Source organism: Callithrix jacchus, chromosome 4 (assembly GCF_049354715.1).
Source record: "Callithrix jacchus isolate 240 chromosome 4, calJac240_pri, whole genome shotgun sequence".
NCBI lineage: Eukaryota > Metazoa > Chordata > Mammalia > Primates > Cebidae > Callithrix > Callithrix jacchus.
Genome location: NC_133505.1, coordinates 114,672,652 through 114,693,330, shown reverse-complemented (window position 1 = coordinate 114,693,330; position 20,679 = coordinate 114,672,652). Strand labels below are relative to the sequence as shown.

Sequence of the window (20,679 nt, the reverse complement as noted above, 5' to 3'; positions counted from 1 at the left end):
ATTAATGACTCAACTATCCACTTGATCTTTTAATGCAGTAAAAAGAGAGAACCAGTTTTCAATACATTCAAGCTCAAATGTATATAATTTTATGCCCTCCTTAAACTTCAGGTTTGTACCCAGAGTTGTCCCTTTAAAAGTCCACCGTGGCACTGCCACCTTCTACTGCAGCAGCCTCCAGCCGCACCATCCTCCCCTGCATGCTGTTATACTCGGTTATCAGGTAGCACCGTTCTGCCAGCTCACATTTATCTTAGAGTTTCAGTTTATCCTTTGGACATTATCCAGACACTACTTACCCATCTTTACTATGAAACTGAGAGTCTGTAATTTTTTTCCAACATACACAGAACAATATGGAAATATTAGCATTCTGTTAGCTACATTTTATCTTAGGGCACATAGGTACTGCCTTCCTGTGGCCAATTAAAACCACCATCTAAGGACTTACTCATACATATTTTTACCTTGAAGACAAAAGCAGTGGGCTCTTTAATAGAGATAAACACCAACCTGGCCAGCAACTTGCATTATGCAACATTTTCTGTTTCTGTCTTGGCAGCCTGCCTTTAAACCTGTTAGTAACTGCATTGCAGAGACGACCACCTCACACAGTATTTTTAATATCATTAATTAGGAGTTCTGATTAAGCAGCAAAACTTCTGCCAAGAACTCCTTGTAAATGTGTTTTTTTCCTAAAATCTGCTTTATTTGATGTTGCTGTCTGCATTCATCTATCTGTCTGGAGCCTATAAAAGCACAGATATCCTACTGTTCCAACACAGAAACTTCTGCGATAAGGGCCCATCCCGAAAGATTTCTACCTACCATGTGTCACTCTATTATTATAAATAGTACACTGTGCATCTGTCCCATAGTAAACCATGATCATACCTGGTAGTGACCGAAGAGAAATGGAGACTCACCAAACCAACAGGTTTCTGACAGAATTCTCAAGCCATTCCTACTCTCCCATTAAAGACCCAGGTACATGCTACTTCTTAAAAGTTATTTAGCTCATACAAAAATCAAGGAAAGGAGCCTAAATCATGGAGCCAAGTCCACTTCCCACCAGCACACAGAGAGATGCTGTTACTCAGAGTCAGCACGACTCTGAAGATGATCATTCAAGACGAACTCAAAAGGATTAAGGTGGGGATTTCTGGGGACAGAGATGAAGAATGCAGCACGAAGTAGAAACTTTTTAAAGGACAGCTCTTTAATTTCTTGCTGTACCCCACCTAAAGTCCAACACACTCCAAAAGACAGGAAAGCATAGTAGGAAAGTCAGAAGCTCCCAAGTCAGAGAGCCCTGGGTTTGGGTCCCAAGCAAGTTACTTTAACCTTCATGAACCATTTCCTTGTCTTTAAACTACAGCATCAATATTAAACGTAAAAAAACCTAGTTAAGCAACTGGCACATAGTAAGGGCTCAATAAATCGTAGCTATTATTATTGTCATTGCTATTATAAATAAGCCAGAAAATGTTTTGTGTAGACTCCTTTTTATCATAAAAACCAAACTGTATCTCTAACCTAACCCTGACACCCCTCTCCAAAAATATGATTTTAAAATATAAAAACAAACAGATGTAACTGACTCTTAAATGTCTGAATATTTCAAGCCAAACACCTACTGGGTACCTACCAGATATCTACTGCTACTGCTGCTGCTTCTATGAGGATAACCACTCTATGTTCTGTGCTTCATCAGAAGAGCTGGTTTTTCAGATGTAAATATAAAACAGAGGGGAAGTGAGCCTGAAGCACCAAGCGTGTGAGACTTTGAAAGGTTTGAACCAAGCATAGGACACACTGAGGGAACTCTAGAGAGATCTGGATTAGCCTTACTACCATCACCGATGGCAGTGAACATGGCATGCCTCCATCTGCTCAAGCCCTGACATGGCCAAAAGGAGGCTTCGTCTTCCACACTATTCTCCCACTGAGGATCCTTAGTTTTTCCTTCCCCTCCCCTCCCCTCGAAGACTAACTCTACTAGACCAAAGCCCTCAGCCAGACTTCATGGACTTACTGTAAACCTCAAGTCCACAATCAACAAGCACAGCCATACCATCAGTTCACAAAATGGGCAGAAAAAAAAATTCAGTAAGAAGCGGACTAGGGGGAAGGACACACCTTATCCAAAATGCGAGAGAGGGACATGTTCTAGTAGCTCTAACTGGGAAATCAAGGAAAATTCATGCCTCCCTCTGTCCTCACTGCAGGATAAAAAAAGAAGTGTAATTGACAAGAAAGTAGACTATGAATGATTACTAACACTTTAATCTGAATCTAAATAAAGTCTTTTTATTCTTCTCCATCTGCAACTCTGCCATTCCCACTCTTCTATCCCTAGGCTGTTAGGTTAGTTTCTTAGGACTGCCATAATGAATTACAACAAATTTAAGGGCTTAAAGCAACAAAAATTCACTCTCTCTCAGTTCTAGAGGCTAGAAGTCCAAAATCAAGGTGTTGGCAAAGCCATGCTCCCTGAGAAGGCTCTAATGGAGGATATTTTCTTGCCCCTTCCAGCTTCTGGCAGCTCCTGGCAATCCTTGGTGTTCTTTGGCTTATAACTGCATCACTCTAATCTTTGTCTCCAACTTCCCACGGCCTTATTTGGGTCTCTGTGTATTTTCTCCTCTTCTTATACACATCAGTCATTGGATTTAGGACCTGCCCTAAGCCAATATGACTTCACTTTACTTCTGGAAAGATCCTATTTCCCAATAAGGTCACCATTCTGAAGTTCCAGGAAGACATAAATTTTAGAGAAACACTATTCAACCCACTCCAACTGCCATGTAAAAAATAAACCCCCACCACCAAAATATGGGCATAGTGGAGGGAGAGGACAAATTATAGCATTACAGAATTACAAGAAGTTCAAAGTTATGGTAGTCTCCTGTAGATCCATGACTACTCATTTTTGAGTTGGAAATAATGTTGCTCTTACTTTTACCTTACATTTCTCTGAGAAATGTACACACATACATTTCTCTCACCCATGAGGAACTATGAAGCTTTGGAAAATATCAAAAGTCTCAATCAAAATAGCACTAAAACACAGAACATCCCACTGATCCAGACACTTGACTTCTCCGTAAAAATTTGGTCATAGGTATAAATGAACATATGGTATCAAGAATTGCGTAGCAAAAAGATGAAAGGCCGGGGAGGTTATTTTTCAGCTAAAAGCACTCTCATTTAATGATCTAGGAATGGGAAGTAAACCATGGGTCTTAGAAGACCAAGATTTCCTTTAAAACACTTGCTTTAAAGTTTTTAATCTCCACACACGTTCTCCCAAACTATCCTTTTCTGATTATGACAATAAACTTACATGGAAACACTATTCAGCGTTCTTTTTTTAAAAAAAAAATCAAGGTATTATTTTAGCTGAGTGGAGAAAAAAAATACTTGAGATCAGCTTTAAGACTTGTGTACTCCCTCTGCTGGCTCTGAATTTAATGTAAACTCTCAATAGCTTCAAGGGCTAACTTTTTTAACTTCACTAGACATCTAAAATATAGGAAAGGCTGGGTGTAGTGGCTTACATTTGTAATCCCAGCACTTTGGGAAGCCAAAGCAGGACTGCTTGAGCCCAGGAGTTTGAGATCAGCCTGGGCAACAAAGTGAGACCTCACATCTCTACAAAAAAAAATCATAAAATTAGCTGGATGTGGTGGCGCTCATTAGTAGTCCCAGCTACTGGGGTGGCTGAGGCAGAAGGATCATAGCTCTCTACAGAGTGAGTCAGGAGTTTGAAGCTGTAGAGAGCTATGATTGTGCCACTGCACTCCAGCCTGGGTGATAGAGCGAGGCCTTGTCTCAAATAAAAAATTTACAAATTTAAGATAAAAATACATAAGGGAAAATATGATGTGGATTCTTCTACCTGCCCCCCACCCCCAATGGTCTTCAAATGAATACCCTAACACATACTGAAAACTGCCCAACACATCTCTCTTGGATTTACTACAGGTTCACTCCAGATTGAAGCTAATGTGTGCTGTTTGTCTGTTTGGGGGAGAGTTTACTTCCTGCTCCGGCCTTACTCCCTACACATGTGCCACATGTTTTCCTAACTCTGTGCTCACCTCTCCACTGCAGTCCTAGCACACATCTGGACACCAAGGTGTGACAAGCCTCCAGAAGATAACCTGGCTTCCTCACCTCAGGCAATGACCTAGGAGTAGCAGAATTACTAGAAGAACCACAGCCCAGCAGAGAAGTTAGTCCTCTTCACTTACTATGTTATACCATAGTAATAACTGAGGCACTGAAGAAAAAATGTCTCAAGATTAAAACCTCAAAAAATCAGGAGTGAAAAGCAGAACAAGCGAACTGTAGAAAAGCCTGGCTTGAAACACACTCCAATCATACATTTCCATTTTACCAAGAGTGATACATCACATCATTCTATGAATCCTGCTATTGTAGTTCTTTTTCCTTTAGGGGAGACTGAGACACTGGGAAATGAATGTCGTTTGGTCAAGAATAAAATGGTGAAAGACACTGGGTCTGTCTGGGCAATTGATGCAGTCAGAACTGGGGTCTTCTATCATAATCACCAGCCTAACCACCTATTCAGAACTCTTAACTTGGAAGAGCCGCAGACTGGTCCTGAAATAGTTCATCTCAAAGATTGCCTGCTATCTCCTTTCCTTTCATACATGACTTCTATTTCCCAATCCAAGGACAGAAAACTTGAAGTACATTTCAGACTTCTGCTGCAAAATGAAGAACATTACAAACAACTAAGGTTTTACATAACAGCTTTTTTCCTAAAAGCAGGTAAAATAAACTTTAGGCAAAACAACTCTATGATGACTTTCTGGACAGCGCATGTTGATGTTGCATGCGGTGGGATATACATACAGAGGGCAAACTTGATTTCATTTTTCTCTTAATGCAAGGTCATCCCAAGACCACTCTTCCTTCAGTTTCTGTGGTAGGTAGTGATGGACACTTACAGAGTTTTCAACAACTTATGCATTGGGTAACAGGGCACTGCAAGAAACCCCAGATAGCACAGCATCATCTCACATTTACTCCACATCACATCAACATCGATGCTAGGAGGTCTAAGGCTGATGCCACCTTCAGAGCTGCAAATATCCAAAAGACTTCACCCATGACCCCAGCTCATTCCTGGGCCACACCAGCTCATTCCTGAGCCACATCGGCCCCTTTCAGAGTCACAGCCCCAAAATTAAGGCTATCCATATGGGCTGATTATATAATCCAAAAAGTAGCTCTAAATAGTAGAAACACTCACTTGTCTGGCAGACACATTCCCTAATTTCAAGCCTCTTACACTGTGCTTAAACATATTCAAGAGTCGCAGGAAAATGACAAAATAAACAGGTAGGAGTCACGGGGTGGACAGGGTAAGTAGTGTTGAGAGAAAAGGCATTTTTAGCAAGCTAAGTTGAGAGTGCTGATGGAGACCACAAAAAGAGAACCATAGTGACTCCAGTGTGTGACAGCCTAGAAGAGGGGAGGAGAAGCAGAAGACAGCAAGTGAAGTAAGAGCTTGCAGAACTTGAGGCAAACAACACTGACATGAACAGCTGTGAAACCACATTGGTAGGCAGTAGACACTGTAGTACAGTGGTACCAACACACTCTTTTTTTTTTTTTTTAGAGAGAAGGTCTCACTCTGTCACCCAGGCTGGAGTGCAGTGGTGCAGTCATGCTCACTGCAATCTCAAACTTCTGGGATTAAGGGATTCTCCTGCCTTAATCCCTTAGCTTGGACAACAGGCATGCACCCCCACAACTGAGCTAATTTTTTTTTTAAGACGGAGTTTCGCTCTTGTTGCCCAGGCTGGAGTGCAATGGTGCAGTCTCGGATCACTGCAACCTCTGCCCCCTGGGTTCAAGCAATTCTGCCTTAGCCTCCCCAGTAGCTGGGATTACAGGCATGTGCCCCCACACCTGGCTAATATTTTGTATTTAGTAGAGACAGGGTTTCATCATGTTGGTCAGGCTGGTCTCAAATTTCTGACCTCAGGTATCTACCAGCCTCAGCCTCCCAAAGTGTTAGGATTACAAGCGTGAGCCACAGCACTGGGCCTAATATAATATATATATGTAATATATATAATATATAACATATAATATACATGTAATACATATAATTTATATATTTTTATATAATATATATTATATATATATATTTTTTTTTTTTGCTAGTGACAAGGTCTCACTTAGTTGCCCAGGCTTGTCTCAAACTCCTGGCCTCAAGAAATCCTCCTGCCTTGGCCTCCCAAAGTGTTAAAATTATAGGCATGAGTCACTGTACCAGTTAGACACACCCGTAACTCCACCCCTGCCAGCTGTGGAACCCTGAACCAGTCACTCACATTTTCCTAACCTGCAAAATAAAGTCATTAGATGATCTTTAAGATCTCTTTTAGTTCTGAGTTTTAGGTAACAAGCAATACAGATGAGTCAGTGGCATCAAGGTTCCATATCCATTCCAGAGGAAGGCCAGATCTACATCAAGCCGTGGGAGACAGAACTGGGGATCCCACATCAGTCCAGGGCCAAAGACGTGCTCTATCAAATCAAGGTGGAGCCTGGAAAACCAAAGCTTCTCCCAGATAGACCCAAACCACAGGGGCCATGGTACGGTGGCTTTGCATCTCCAAAGCAAGCTCAAAACGATCTGCAGAGAATTAAATGCCAGCTCCAAGCCATGCCCAACATCAAATTTGCCGTTTGCCAGCAACTTCTTAGCAGAGTTGAAGTACTAGAGAAAGCAGAAATATAGACGTAAAAAAATGTGATGGGAATAGGCAGCAATGACAAGTTCACAAAGCAAAGATATGTTACAGCTTATTCTCTGTCTCCTCGATCAAAATAGGAACTCCTGTGAGTGAACTGGAACTTTCTTTATCTGCCTGTGCTACCACTATATCCCTAGATCCTGACAGAATGCTCTGCAAGCAGTGTCTTTGATAAACATTTGTTGAATACATGAAACAGGATGTGATGCAAATAGGTAGAAAGGGTTTTTCTCTTTTATTCACTTACTGTATACCAGCTCTAACACCCACTGATATCAACCCATCTTTGTATTTATGATCCCCAGCTCTTTTTTTAGCACCAAAAAGGTAAAGTGGCTCTTCAGGCCCCCTCAATTTGTGATGCAGGAAAAAGAGAGAAATGAGGAGTTGAGAATAGGGTCAAGTCTGTCCCCATAGGCAAAATAAGTGGGTATACAAACAAAATAAATCCTATATTCTCTTTAGCTCTGGGAATCTGGAATGTGATGCCCCAGCTACAGGTAAGCGGGGCAACCAACCAGAATGTACAGGCCTAAACAGTCTTTAAAAAAAAAAAAAATTAAGACAGGGTTTTGCTGTGTATCCAGGCTGGTCTCAAACACCTGGGCTCCAACCTAAACAGGCTTATCTTTGCATTTTCCATGAAGATCTTTGAATGGATGGTAAACTTTTGTAAGACCAAATTAAATGACTTCTTAGTGAGACAAGGCCTCTTCATTAATTTTCCAAATAAAAATATCTTGCAGGTTTTAAGTAAGAATCACAACAGAGTACTAAAAACTTTAACTGCAAGATGTTCTTGTATGGTATCATTTTCTTAAAATGAGAACCCTCCTAAAATCTCCTAAAAATAAGTCTGCTGTAGTTTCATTTCATTTTCTATGAAGGAGATAAATATATCAAAACACACATTTAGCTTCTTTTTGAAAGTCTCTCTGTTACACGGGACTCACAGATCAAAGTCAAAAAGGGCCAATTTCTTCACTTCAGAGGTCAATGACACAGCTTTGAGAAAGAGGAAAAACAGTCCCTCTAGTGTACTGGGGCTGTAGAAAGAGGAAGTATATTAGTTGAGAATCACTGACGAAGACACTATTGCCAAAGGAAATTACAAAACGACATTCTGGCAACATAGGCCAAGCAGACAGATTCTTCACACACTACCGTAACTGGCCTTTTGGTGAGTTGCTCCAAAAGGTGACTGAGGTCAAAATTATAAGCCAACATGAAATTATTATGACTTAGTCATTTTGAAATTTAGAAAAAATTAATAGAGTTGCAGTTGAAATAACATTTTCCTAATAGAATATGTTGAAAAGGAACTGGATGTATTAATCTAAAGAACAGAAACAGTGAGGACATAAATAAGCATTATGTGACAGGTCAGTCCTCATCTTTTTACCTTGGCAAGAAGCCATAACAGTACACATCCTTACGTGAAAGAAGACTCAGACTCTTGAAGAATTATTCTCTGGAGGAGCAGCCGCAGAAATTTTAGCACAGTATCCCTCACATTTGTGAAACTATGAGAACCACGAGAGAAACTCCAGTCTGGCTTATTTGATTATGCCCTGACCCATGGGAAAAGCAAGTGTGTGGGGTGTATAAGGAAATAAGTGACAGACAGGCCTTCCAGGTAAACCCTGGAGTCCTCAGAGGTCTCCCCAAGACAAGAGGAACTGAGAGAACTCACTTGTTCAGTCATGGGTGCAGTGCAAGCTTAATCTGAATTAAAGGAAATGTAACCTTTTCCCCTCTTAACCACATCTGATTATTCATTTCTACTTTAATGCCTGAGGTAAGGGAACCTGTGAGATAGCCATCATCCTTCTCCCTGACACAGTATGCATCTGACAAATTTAAGTAACCAAGAGCTTCCTCCTTTTGTTAAAATGCTATCTTTCTTGCCTCTTTTATCACTTCATAGTTCCTAAGTAACCCTACTGACAGGCGCAGACAGCTATACAAACATGATACACTCACTCAGCCGCCATCTACATTTATTTGCCCATTCTTTTGATGTTGAAATAATAAGATGTTTTTAGACTGAGAGGCAAATACGCCTTTCAGGAATGCAACCTCTCTACTTATGTAAGACTCTCCATTACCTAAAAAATGACCTTTAAAAAAAGATCAATTTAAAGAAGAAAATGGAGAACAAAAACCTCTAGAATTGTGGCTACTAATTACCGCTCTACTAACTAGTTGTATGATCTTAAGAAAGTCATTAACTTCTCCAAAAATCAGGTTTTTTTCACCAATAAAATAAGAGGGTTGAACTAGATCAGAAAACTTCATCCTGGTTATATGTTAGAATACTTATATACCTAAGAAACTTAAAAAAAAAAAAACAATACTAAGCTGCACACAAGCCAAATTCAATCAAATTCTCTGGGTATTTGTACTTTTCAGAAGTTCCAAGGTAATTCAAACATGCAGCCAGGACCGAGAACCACTGGTTTAGATTCCGATCTCCAAACCTTCTTTTCTAATTCTTTCATTTTATGATGTTAGGGTGATAATTTTGGTTATAAAGTCTCATAATGCAATGGCCCGAATAGCCTCAAAAGAAGTTAAGACCTAGACTCTGCATACCGTGCCCTTTATGCATACATGTCTAAGAGATGTTAACCTGAATTCTAGACATTTTGGAAGATAAAAATTCTCATACATTACTCAGAATGAAAGTAGTGTGGTTTAAATGCACATGCATGCTTCCAAAATGACTAATCATGACAAGAATCAACTCCTAAACTTGGATGCATGGAAATGGGTCACAATTAGCCCCTGACCTCTCCCTTTTTCCTCTTGTTCCACTCCCACTAAACCACAAGCACAAAAAAAAAGGTTGCCTATTAGTCATAATCAGAATATAAAACTAGCCCCAATTTCAAAGGGCCTTCTCCCTCATCAAAGATTTGAAAGTTCCTGCATGGTCGCATCTTTTGATCAAGTTCATCTTATAAAAACCCTAACAAAATTATATCCCTTTAGTCTTCAAGGATTAGTTGCCACATGACACAGAGAAATGGAATTGGTAAAAAAAAAAAAAATTTAAGGTAAAAAGAATCATAAAATGTGTGCCCTGTATTAAATATATTAAGCCTTGAGAATTTCTATTTACAGCATTTTATAAGATTTTAGTTGAAGAGGGATGAGATAGCAGAGAGGGGTAAAAGAAACCATGAGGCAAAAAAAATCATCATGACATGAAACCATAAAGTTTATGACTAGGCCCAAAATTGGTATTGCAAGTCCTACACACTATATGAAAATATAACTAGCCCAATCTCAATTTGTGGCTACTTTTGGTAATACCATTTTCTCATGTAAATCTTCCCCCATAAAATAAAATTCACTCAACTTAACTTTAAGCATAAATACAATAACAACAAATATTATTTGTGAAATTATTTTTGTAATCTTAAAAATCATAGGAAAGGTGAAAACCCCTTCCTACATTAACTTTTTAACTAAGTTAAAAGTTAGCTAACTTTTCACTAACATATTGTCTACACCAAATTCATAAATGCAAGACTACATTTCAAGTGTGAAAAATCTAAAAACGATTTCAAACCCTAAATTCATGTCCTCAGATCCTGTCTACTAACCCCCTTCCTGACACTATACACTGAGATTAACCCTCCCCATCCACTTTGCAACTCAGTTTTAAAAGATATTGCACTAGTGCTCTTTTCAAATGGAATTGTCTGACTTTCATCCTTTCTGTAAAGAACTCTCATAGCATAGAACTGGCATTCTTTTATAATAAAATCAGACCAAATATAAGACTCATAATGTTAGCATTTGTTAAAAGAAATGAGACAGATTTGTGGATTAATATCAAAGCACACGTTTTGCTTTTTAAAGTATCTAAATAAAGCCTCTCTGATACAAGTCGTATTTCAAAAAGCAAAATAAAACATTCTTTACATTAAGTTCTTTAGCTTTTTCATATACAGCTAGTGCTTTACTTCAATTCTCCACTAAGATTAAACTGTTCTTATTTTTATACCTCCTGAAATCCAGGAAGACAGAGGGCTCCCCAATGACAATGAAGGAAGGAAAGGAGGAAGCAACTACTTTTTTCACTTAAAAAAAAAAAAAAGAAACAAAAACTAAGCTAAATTGCAAATAGGAACAGCTGATAAAAGATGTGTATCTCCAATTGCACAGGATTCTTTGGCCTGGTACTGACTGACACATTACTATCTTGGGAGAAGGGGCAAGGGAGGTGCCTAGGAAGAGCAAAGCAGCTGGATATCAGCAGCCCAGCAGGGGCAGAGGAGTTAAATCTCTTTGGATGCCCAACTGCAGGAAGTCATTACATCATAGGCCTTTCCACACCTCTCTCCCTACCACGTGTCCAGTGCCCCAAGAGAATGAAAAGGAACGGTAGAGAGTCTCTCTTCAGGTTCATTTACAGGTAGAAGCCATTAACGGTCCAGCCCAGCCCCCAAACCTCCCAACTGCCAGAGTGAATGAGGCACAGGCCCCTAGTCCCCTATACCCAAGCCCTTCCCTCCAACAGTGCCAGAGTCCAGGCCTCTCCAGGAGCAGTGGGTGCGGCCACTCTGGATTGAGGTGGCCAGGCCAGTCGGTTCGAGGCCCCAGAACATTTCAGAAGCTAGTCAGGGGCAGGTTTACTGGAGTGGTATCTCTGAGAAGAAAAGGTGTCAATTGCAGGCAATGAAAGGAAGCCGTCCAGGAAGAGGTTTGCAACCACTGCTTTTTCTAATGGGATCGATGAGCCTGTGGGAGTTAACATCCGCAAGCTGAAACTTGGACCCCGAGGGTTCTCATTCAGCTAGTGACGACACAATATATTCCTGTGACAGACTAAAAACCACACATCCAACCCCTCCTCCGGACATTGCATACAAAACACTCCCCCACATCCTTCACTCCACCCACAGTGCCCGAAACAGACCCCCATCAAGGTAAACTCTACTCCAAAGTCGCTGCGGACCTACCTCCTCGACGCTGTCCTGAGAATCCAGCAAAAGCACTCCTGTCCGTTCGCCCTTCCCTCGCCGGCGTCCCCTGCCCCCTTCTCCTCACCTGGCCATGCCCTAGGCTTGTGGGGAGCCTCTTTTCCCCCATCCGAGGCCGTCCCCAGGTGCCCTTACTCCGGGGGTCAAAGAGAACCCGCAAAACCTCACAGCTGAGGCTCCCCCTGCCAACCCCGCTTGCCCTGGAGCCCGCAGGCACGCTCCGACAAATCCAAGAAGCGTCTCGCGCTGCGCAAAAGGCCCGGCGGGTCCAGCCGCCAGCCAGGGGTGGGTACGCACCTTCCAGCCGGCCGAGCTGTTGCTGTCGCCCTTATCCTTGAAGTAGGGCACGCAGCGCACCATCCACTCGTAGATCTGGGACAGAGTGAGCCGTTTGTCCGGCGAGCTCTCGATGGCGCGGGTGATCAGGTCCGCGTAGGACAGGTTTCCCCAGGCGTTCCGCCGCGACGAGCATTTCCTCGGCTGCCCGGAGCCCCCAGCCGCCCCCGGCTGCGGCGGTGGCAGCGGCTGCTGAGGCTGCAGCGGCGCCTGCATCCCCCCGCTTAGCGCGCCCGCCACAGGGGCTGGCCCAGACCCGGGGTCTTGCCCTCCCGGTGCCAGCAGCCGGGCCGAGTCCTCAAGGAGCAGCCCAGAGGCCAGGGTGCCGCTCCCGCCACCGCCGATCGCCATGGCCGAGCTGGCCCGGCCCCCGCCATCCTCGTCGTCTTCATCGTCCTCCTCTTCGGGGATCATGGAGTCGGCGGCTGTCTCCCCCGAGGGCTTAGCAGGGCTCGCCTGGAGCTCCGGCCTTTGCAGGGGCCACGTACAGGAACGCGGCCGGCTCTGGGGCTCGAACTCCGGGTCCAGCTCCACTTCAAGCGGAGAGAGCGGGGCCGGGGAGGCCGGTGCCTCTGCCATCTTCACCGCTCGCCCGCCAGCCCGCGGCTGGGGCTCTCGCGCCGGGGCGGGGTGCGGCGGGGGAGGAACGTGGGCGCCGCGAAGGCTCCGGCTCCCGGGCGCCGCCGCCGCCTCCTGGGGAAGCACGAGAGGAGAGAGAAGGAGAGTTGGTTATCCCGGGCCGGAGCCCTGTCCTCGGCGAGTCCTAGCCCGCAGCTGCCGCCTCCCAGCCGCGCCGCGCCCGCCTACCAGGAACAGGCGGACCTGGAGACGTGCGGCCAGCGAACCTGGCGCAGCAGACACCGCCCCCCGGCCAGGCCGCGGGGGAGCTGCGAGCGAATCGACGGCCTCGCGCGGGGCAGCCCCCTCCCCCCGCCGCCCAGCCTCAGGTCCCTCCCGGACTAGGCGGTGGGGCGGAGAGGAGGGGGAGGGGCACCCGGGGGAGGGGCGGCCGCGCCTTTAAAGCGGGCAGCGGCCCGTGCAGGCGCAGCCGAGCCGCGGTCGGAGCCCAAGCTCGGACGTGCGTGCGTTTGTTTATATTTCGCTCCAGCTCGCTCTAGTGCCTCCCGCGGCGCTGCCGCTCAAGTCTGTGTGATCTTCGGCTCTTTTCCCCTTTCCCCGCCCTGCCGCCTCCGCGACCCCCCTGTCACCCCGCAATCAGCCGACTGGCCCGAGCCCGGGGACTGCGCGGGCAGCTCCCTCTCCCCTCTTCGCCCGCGGGCCGGAGGACGAACGCGGGTCTGGGCGCAAATGGACCCTTGTCACTTCCAAAAAATAAAGGAAAGACGGAAAGAAGGGGAGCAGCACCCCGGCGGGTGTTCGCAGAGGGTCGAACCCGGCGGGGACGGCCACTTGGGGGTTTTGAGTGGTTGGTATTCTCGCGGACGTCGTCCCCTCCGCCCCCTTCCCAGTCAGGATCCGGGGGAGGGAGCGAGTCGGGACATAAATCTTCCAACAGGTCGGGAAGCGCCAAGTCTCCCGGGCTGCCAGAAAACCCGGACCAGCACGTTCATCACCTCCTTGCTCCCGCTGCTGCCATCTTGACAGTTTCCCCCTTCCCTCGAGTCCTTTAAAATCACTAGCGGGCGAGACGGGGGGCGCGCAAACCGCGGCTCGGGGAGGGGAAAGGGAAGAGCCCGGCCCAGCTCGCAAGCAGATCCGGAGTCACCGGGAAGGCGGCCGCCCGCTGCACGGCTCCGGCGCCTACCTCGCTTCCTTCCCTTCAGGGACGCGGCGGGACGATGCACGATCCCGCGCGGGCCCGGGGCACGGCGAGGAGGGGGCGCGCAACCTCGGCGAAGGAGAAGCGCTCGGGCCGTCGCCGCAGCCCGCCCGAAGAACCGCCTGTCAGCTCGCGCGCCGCCGCCTTCCACATTCCTCCTCCTCCCTTTCAAGAGCAGGGCGGCCGCGGCAGCAGCACAAAGTTATAGACACACGCAGGGCGCCTCAACCTAAGCTGACGGCGGGCGGGTCCCCGCCCAGGGGGAGGGTTGGGCGACGGGCTGGGCGCGCGGCGGGCGTGCGTGAGTGCGCGAGTGTGAGCTCGCGCGCGCTTGCGCGACCCGGGTCCACGGGGCTGCGGGCGTGGGTGTCCGGGCGCGCGCCGAGGGCCGGGACTCGGCGGGCTCTCGCTGTCGTTCCCGCTGGGCTGCTCCTCCCTCCCCAGAGCCTCAACGACAACAAAGCGCGGCGCTGGCCCGAGAGAAGAAGACAGGGGAGAGGAGGGAGAAGAGGGAACGCCAGGAGCGCGAAGCCCCCGACGCTCCAAGGAGCGCAGCGGCTTGGCCTCCCCGAAACCAGGCAGGGCTCCTGGCACCACGGGTCCCGGGCCTGCGCATCCGCTCGCCCGGCTCTGGTCTCACCACGGTGTCCGGTTCCCGGTTAGAACTCGACACCAGGTAACACCCGAGATAAGATGCTGACCGCAGATGACCAGGGTTACAGCGGCGTGGAAATACTGAACGGCGAAGATGTTGGTGCCTGCACAACTTTGATAAGCCAATGCTCACAGATGCGATCGGGCACCAAAAGGTTTACACTGAGTCTCTCACCTACCACAGTTGTGTTTTACTTTTCATGGGTTTCATAGCAAACGGGGGACAGGTGTAACTAACTCCGGAAGAAATGCAAACCCCACCCCCGTCCTACATTCATGAGCAGATTGGAGAAGGGAAAAATAATTTTAGTCTAATTTGTAAAGGACGACAAAACTGCTAAGTGTGCATTTTTGACTTTTCAGAAAAGACGGATTCCTTTAGGCTCAGAACATCTGCACAAGTCCTTATTCTACGATCCGTGCCCCAAATCGTTTATTTGTACTCTACGAATGCAGTACACGCGACATGCACACCCAAAGTATAGACACCGTAGTTTATAAATATCTTTTTTAAAAAAATAGTTCTAAGTCACCGGAGATAGCTCAGAGTGTAGAAGCGGGCTCTGTAATGACCCCCATACACAAAGGTCCAGCCCAGCGTACGCAGGAGCCAGCCCGCCCCGCTACCTCCGGGCTCCGGGCTTTGCGCAGCACCCGTCACTCAAGTGACGCGCGGCCCCGCCCCTGCACCAAGCTAGTTCGACGCGTACAAACAGATGATGTCATCGTCTTCACACGCGCGTGACCCCGGAGCTCTCTGCCGCGTCTCCATTCGCTGCGCCGCTTACTCGTCAAAGCACGCCGCGCGCTGACTGGCCGCGGCCACCAGTCTCCAGGCCCCAGACGCCCCTCTCCGCCCCCCGCCCCCGCCCCCAGAAAATAATAAACAATCGAGTAAAATTCTAAGGCATGAAGAAGAGGAGAGGGAAAAAGGGAGAGGGCGCACCAGAAACCAATCCTTCGCGCGCTGACGGTGGGAGGGTTCGGGGGGGAAGGGTGGATGCGAGAGGATTGCGGACGGGAGGAAGGAAGCCGACCTGGGGCGGTGGGTACGGCCGCGGCAAAGAGGCGTCGGGGCGGAAAGTTGCCACGCACTCGGCGGGGCGCACCTGCTGGTAGGGGGCTCTAGGGCCCAGAGCGGCGGGGCTTGGGGGCTCGGGGGCGGGGCGCGACCCGCGAGGGGGCGGGGACTGAGCGGCGCCGGCAAACACGTGCGGGAGGAGGGTGGGCGCGCGCCACACGGGCTGGGCCTGGGCGCGCGGCCTGGGGAGCAGCGCGCGCTTGTTTACCAGCGCACGTGGGTGTTATTTTTAAATGGAATGTGGCGCTGGCTGCGCGGCCGAGTGGCGGGCGCGTGGGGCCGCCCGCGCTGGCTGGGGGACGCGGCGGGCCCTGCGGCGCGGCCTCTCCGGGCGCTGCTCGCGAAGCAGCCGGGCTGTACCCACTGCGCGCCGCTGGTGTAGCCGGCGGCTCGGGCCAGAGAAGCTGATTGAGAGATTCGTGCGCTGCAGGAGCTGCAGCGGAGACTATGGTTTCCCGCCGCCGTCTTTGCGCCCAGCTCGGCTCCCGCATTCTCATTCAGGAAACAAAGCCTTCTGCTTGACTTCGCCCACGAAGCCGCGCCAGTCCTCGGCCACGGGTTCTGGAGTAGATCTCACACGCGCACACACTGGCACACATACTTTGGCCGCGAGGTGGACCCTCAGCACCCTACGTGCCCTGTGTCCTCGCTCCCTTGTACCGAATGCCCCCAGTTCACATGTGGCTGTCTCGTGGGCATGTGGCTCTGCCCACGTACAAATGCGCTGCTGCTATTTCGGGCTGCCCTTGGAAGGGGAAGTCTGGGGACGGGGGCTCTACTGTTTACTGCGGTTGCTCCTCTTGAGGCACCTCTCCTCTCCTTGTAGGCCTGTCCCGCAGAGAAGCTCCGAGTTTGCATGGTTTACATACTGGGAATGTGGACGGTGATGTACGACCACAACTCGGCTTCGAGTGTCGGTGCTTGAGGTGCAGTTTGGGGATGGTAGTAGTTAAATGCTGGTATTCAGCTTTGCAGGAAGGACTGGGAGCTAGATCACCCGGAGCCCCGCATCGTGATGCAGCATAAAATTGTAAGAATTTTCCGTTGCTGGCTTTTGATACTTACAACACTGTAGAAGAAATCCACACGTTTTATTCTCTGAATCTAAGCAATATTGTCATTAGAGTGCAGACCTGCAAAAGTAGAAAGAATGTGTTTACAGTGGCTGGGCTCTCAGCCATTAGATTTTCACTATAAACATGTTGAGTGTCCATTTACAGAACGCATATCCCAGGGGCATTCCAAGAGAGTGAAGATTTAGTGGATTAACAGAGCATTGTGAGCTTCACGGTGAGGAATAGGGGGCAGGCACTTGATAAAGCCATTTCCCTCAAAGAGCTTGCTTGGGGGGATAAGACATGTTAGAAAGTTAAATATTGCAAGTTTAAAAGTGGTAGAAGTCTGGGGGCGCACTGGCTCACACCTGTAATCCCAGCACTTTGGGAGGCCTAGGCAAGAGGATCCCTTGAGCCCAGGAGTTCAAGACCAGCCTAGACAACATGATGAAACTCGGGTGTCTACAAAAAATACAAGAAGTCCCAGCTATGGGAGGCCGAGCTGTAAGGATGGATCGCTTGATCCCAGAAAATCAAGGCTTCAATGAGCCGTGATTGTACCACTGCACTCCAGCATGGGTGACAGAGTGAGGCCCTGTCCTCCTCTCCCCCCGACAAAGGAAAAAAAAAAAGCAGTAGAAGACAAATACAAGAGGTCATACATAGAGTGTTGGATAAGTTTCAAATGAATTGAAGAACAAAAAAAATTCAGATGGAAGTGACTATAAACTTGCAGCTTTGTAATGTGCACCTTACACCTGTAATTCACACATATGGGCAAAGCTATGAGAACTCAGAGATTGAATCTCAGAGATTATTCTCTTTCAGCCACAAATTGCCTCGACCTTTGCCTTCCTCTTGTAGGCCTCCTTGTTCCTTCTCCATTTCTTCCTACCATAAGTTATGGTTGTTAATTGAGAGGAAATGCCAGCATTACCTTCGAGGTAGAATTTTTGGTCAAAACTTTTCCCACCTCTTATTGACCAATTTTATACCCTATTTATTTCTATTAATAATTTAAGGTGGTGATCATTCACTGTATTTTGCAAATCCAGTCACTGGAGGGACAAAATTTAAGATGTTTACCTAAGTAAGCTAGGTAAATTCACCATTTCAATCACCTAGTTGTGAGGGGATTCGTAGTATATGCCAGGGCTTGCCCTCTGAGGGGGGCACCACTCAGCACCTGTGTCCTAGCCCGGTTCTCCTTGTGCCTAGCCCATCTGGAGCCTCCTGCTGACCCCAGAGCCCACATTCCAGGAACTGAGCCTACTGCCCCTCAGCAAGTGTGCATTTTCCTCTTGGGTTGGCTTCTGTGTCCATCTCAATGAAGACAGGAAACCAGTAGGATGAGGTTCCTAACAAACATGTGATCCATCTGGAAAGAAAGAAGAAATATCCCTGAATATTCAGGCCTAAAGCCACTCCCTAGTCTATATCTGACACCCCCATTAGTCCCTTTCTCTGCTTCCCCTCTCCTCAGCAAACTACTCTCATGCAGCACATGTTTATTGAACACTGTGTACCAAAGAGCTGTGAGCTGTGGCTTGCCCTTTGGGGCATCATTCCAGACAGGTTTCATCACCATGCTCTCCACAAGTATCTGCAGCTCCTGTCCTCTCTCTTCCCCTTTCCTCAGGCATGACAAACCTGGCAAAGCGTCCTCTAGGTTGTTACAGTGACTGTGGTACATTTGGAGGGCAAGTATGTATGCTACCAGGGTAAAAAAAAAAAAAGCAGGGATTCTAAAAAAGAGTGAATATTTACCTGAAATGGAATTGGATAGAAGAGAAATTGGGAAGAATTCTCTGTTCTGGTAATAGGAGGTAATATTTGTCATTACCCAACCTTTATTTGTCAATAAGTTGCAGGTCCTGAACTAAGCACTTTATTTGCAGTGCTTGGACCTTACAAAGACCAGGTGAGATATGTACAATAGGGCTAAGTGGCATGAGGGTTAAGAATTCAGGCTCTGAGGTTAAGTCTGATTCCTCATTTAGCAGCCATGTGACCTTAGGATATCACTTAACCATGGAGCCTCAGGTCCTCATCCTTAAAATGAGAATACCTTCTAAGATTGTTGGAAGGATTGGGATAATTGAAATTATGAATCTAAAGCACTTAGTATTAGAATAGAAAGGGGTGCTTTAAAAATAGTCATGTCCAGCCTCCACCTTGGACCAACTGAATTAGAATTTCTGAGGGTAGGGTCTGGCATTGTTTTTGTTTTGTTTAATGTTTTCCAGGTGAATCTAAGGCAGAGAAGGATGAGAACCCTGAGATAAAGATTTCTCTGCTGCACACGCCAGTGTTTGCCTTCAGCTCTGACTCTGGTTCCTGCTTAGAATGAGGACAGAGCCATTAACTAACTGACTACAGAGAGGGGACAGCTTCTATACACAAAACATTTTGGTTTATTTCTAGAACAACCTACCCCAGCAGGGACCATCCCTCTCATTTTACCACGATTTGCCTCAGGTCACACGGTGAGTGGCAGGCCCAGGATTGTAACTGAGGATTCTGAATCTATGGCATATTCTCCTCCTCCCCAACACTGCACTGCCTCTCCAAAAATGGGCCTAAAGAAAAGGGGCTTTATTTAAGCCTTATGGCCTAAAGAAAAGGGGCTAGAACCAGATAAGCAAACATAACTGAGGCACTTCCCCAGCCTGTCTAAAGCTAGTGGTTATCTGGCCAAATCTGCCCCAATAGGGTTAGTTTTGGCTCTCTCTGGTAGTTTTTAAATTTTTTATTTCTTGAGATCAGGAATTCAAGACCAGCCTGAGCAACATAGCAAGACCCTCATATCTAAAATCTTTAAAAATTAGCTAGGTATGGTGGCATGCACCTGTCGTCCCAGGTTCTTGGGAGGCTGAGGTGGGAGGATCACTTGAGCCCAGAAATTCAGGGCTGCAGTGAAATATGATTGTGCCACTGCACTCCAGCTTGGGAGACAGAGAAAACACCTTTTAAAAAAAATTTCTTAGTCTGTTGCCAACACATAAAAGGAGGAGATTTCACCTAAAATCTGGATTTCTAGCTCTTGTTGAGAAATTGGAAGATATGGTAACACTGGCATTATATCCACAGGGCAACAGCTGGGATGTGCTCTAGTTAGTTCACCTCTTTGTCATCAGGCTGTTCCCACTGATCTCTGGGTGACTTAGCCACCTGATTTGTATCTTCTACCTCCATGGTGGAATTGACCCACTTCAGTTCAGGAGAGATGACTGTGCCCATCCCTTGGTAGTTTGAAATGGACTATTATGGGAATATTTACACCACAGAAACTGGCAAATGGTGACCATCAAGGCTTTCTTTCCTTCTTTCTTTCTTTCTTTCTCTTTCTTTCTTTCTTTCTTTCTTTCTTTCTTTCTTTCTTTTTCTTCTTTTTCTTCCTTTCCTTTCCTTTCCTTTTTCCTTTCCTTTTTCCTTTCCTTTCCTTTCCTTCTTTCAGAGGGCCAGTCGGCAAGCACACCAATGCCCCTACTCCATTCCAGGCACAGTCTTGCATTCTGAGAGGAAGATTTGTTCTGAACAGAAAGTAAAGGAAACAGAAGCACTGGAGAAACTTTACCTCGACTCTGCTTAGCAACTGATTATACATTATCTAATCTTGTTTTTAAAGGGTTTCAATTTAACACAATGGAGCAAACAATCAGAACAAACTTCCCAATGAAAACTAAAGCTGGATAAGATTTAAAAAAATAATAATTTTAATGGATTTTATTGAGCTGGCAAAAAAGCAAGAAACTCACAGAGACCAAAAACAAAAGTAAGATGGAAAGTGGGCACACTCCTAGAAAAACTGACAAACAACATTTGAGCTTCTGCTTTGATAGGTGTACAGGAGCTGGGACACAGAAGGTAAATCCTCAGGCTTGTCCAAGATCAGGAGAATAAGAAGACTCTCCCCAGAAACAAGGAGTCCAAAGGGCCAAAGCAAAGGTGAATGTGAGATTAACCTGCTTTGCAGAAG

General features: G+C 46.8%; 1 protein-coding gene across 5 annotated transcripts in view; it reads right to left on the bottom strand.

Moving 5' to 3' along the window:
• Positions 1-14,086, bottom strand: part of FOXO3 (forkhead box O3) — a 125,497-nt gene extending 111,411 nt beyond the window's left edge. The window contains exons 1-2 of one of the 5 annotated variants that reach the window (XM_078369904.1): positions 13,705-14,086; positions 12,092-12,823 (exon numbers count right to left, since the gene is read on the bottom strand). In XM_078369904.1, coding sequence (XP_078226030.1) covers positions 12,092-12,709 — 618 coding nt within the window. In that variant the 5' untranslated portion in view covers positions 12,710-12,823; positions 13,705-14,086. Of the gene's footprint in view, positions 1-1,648; positions 11,733-11,773; positions 12,824-12,937; positions 13,066-13,704 lie in introns of those variants that run through there. The other 4 variants (XM_078369905.1, XM_078369903.1, XM_054254318.2 and 1 more) reach the window with 4 other exon arrangements.
• Between the last annotated feature and the right edge of the window lie 6,593 nt (positions 14,087-20,679).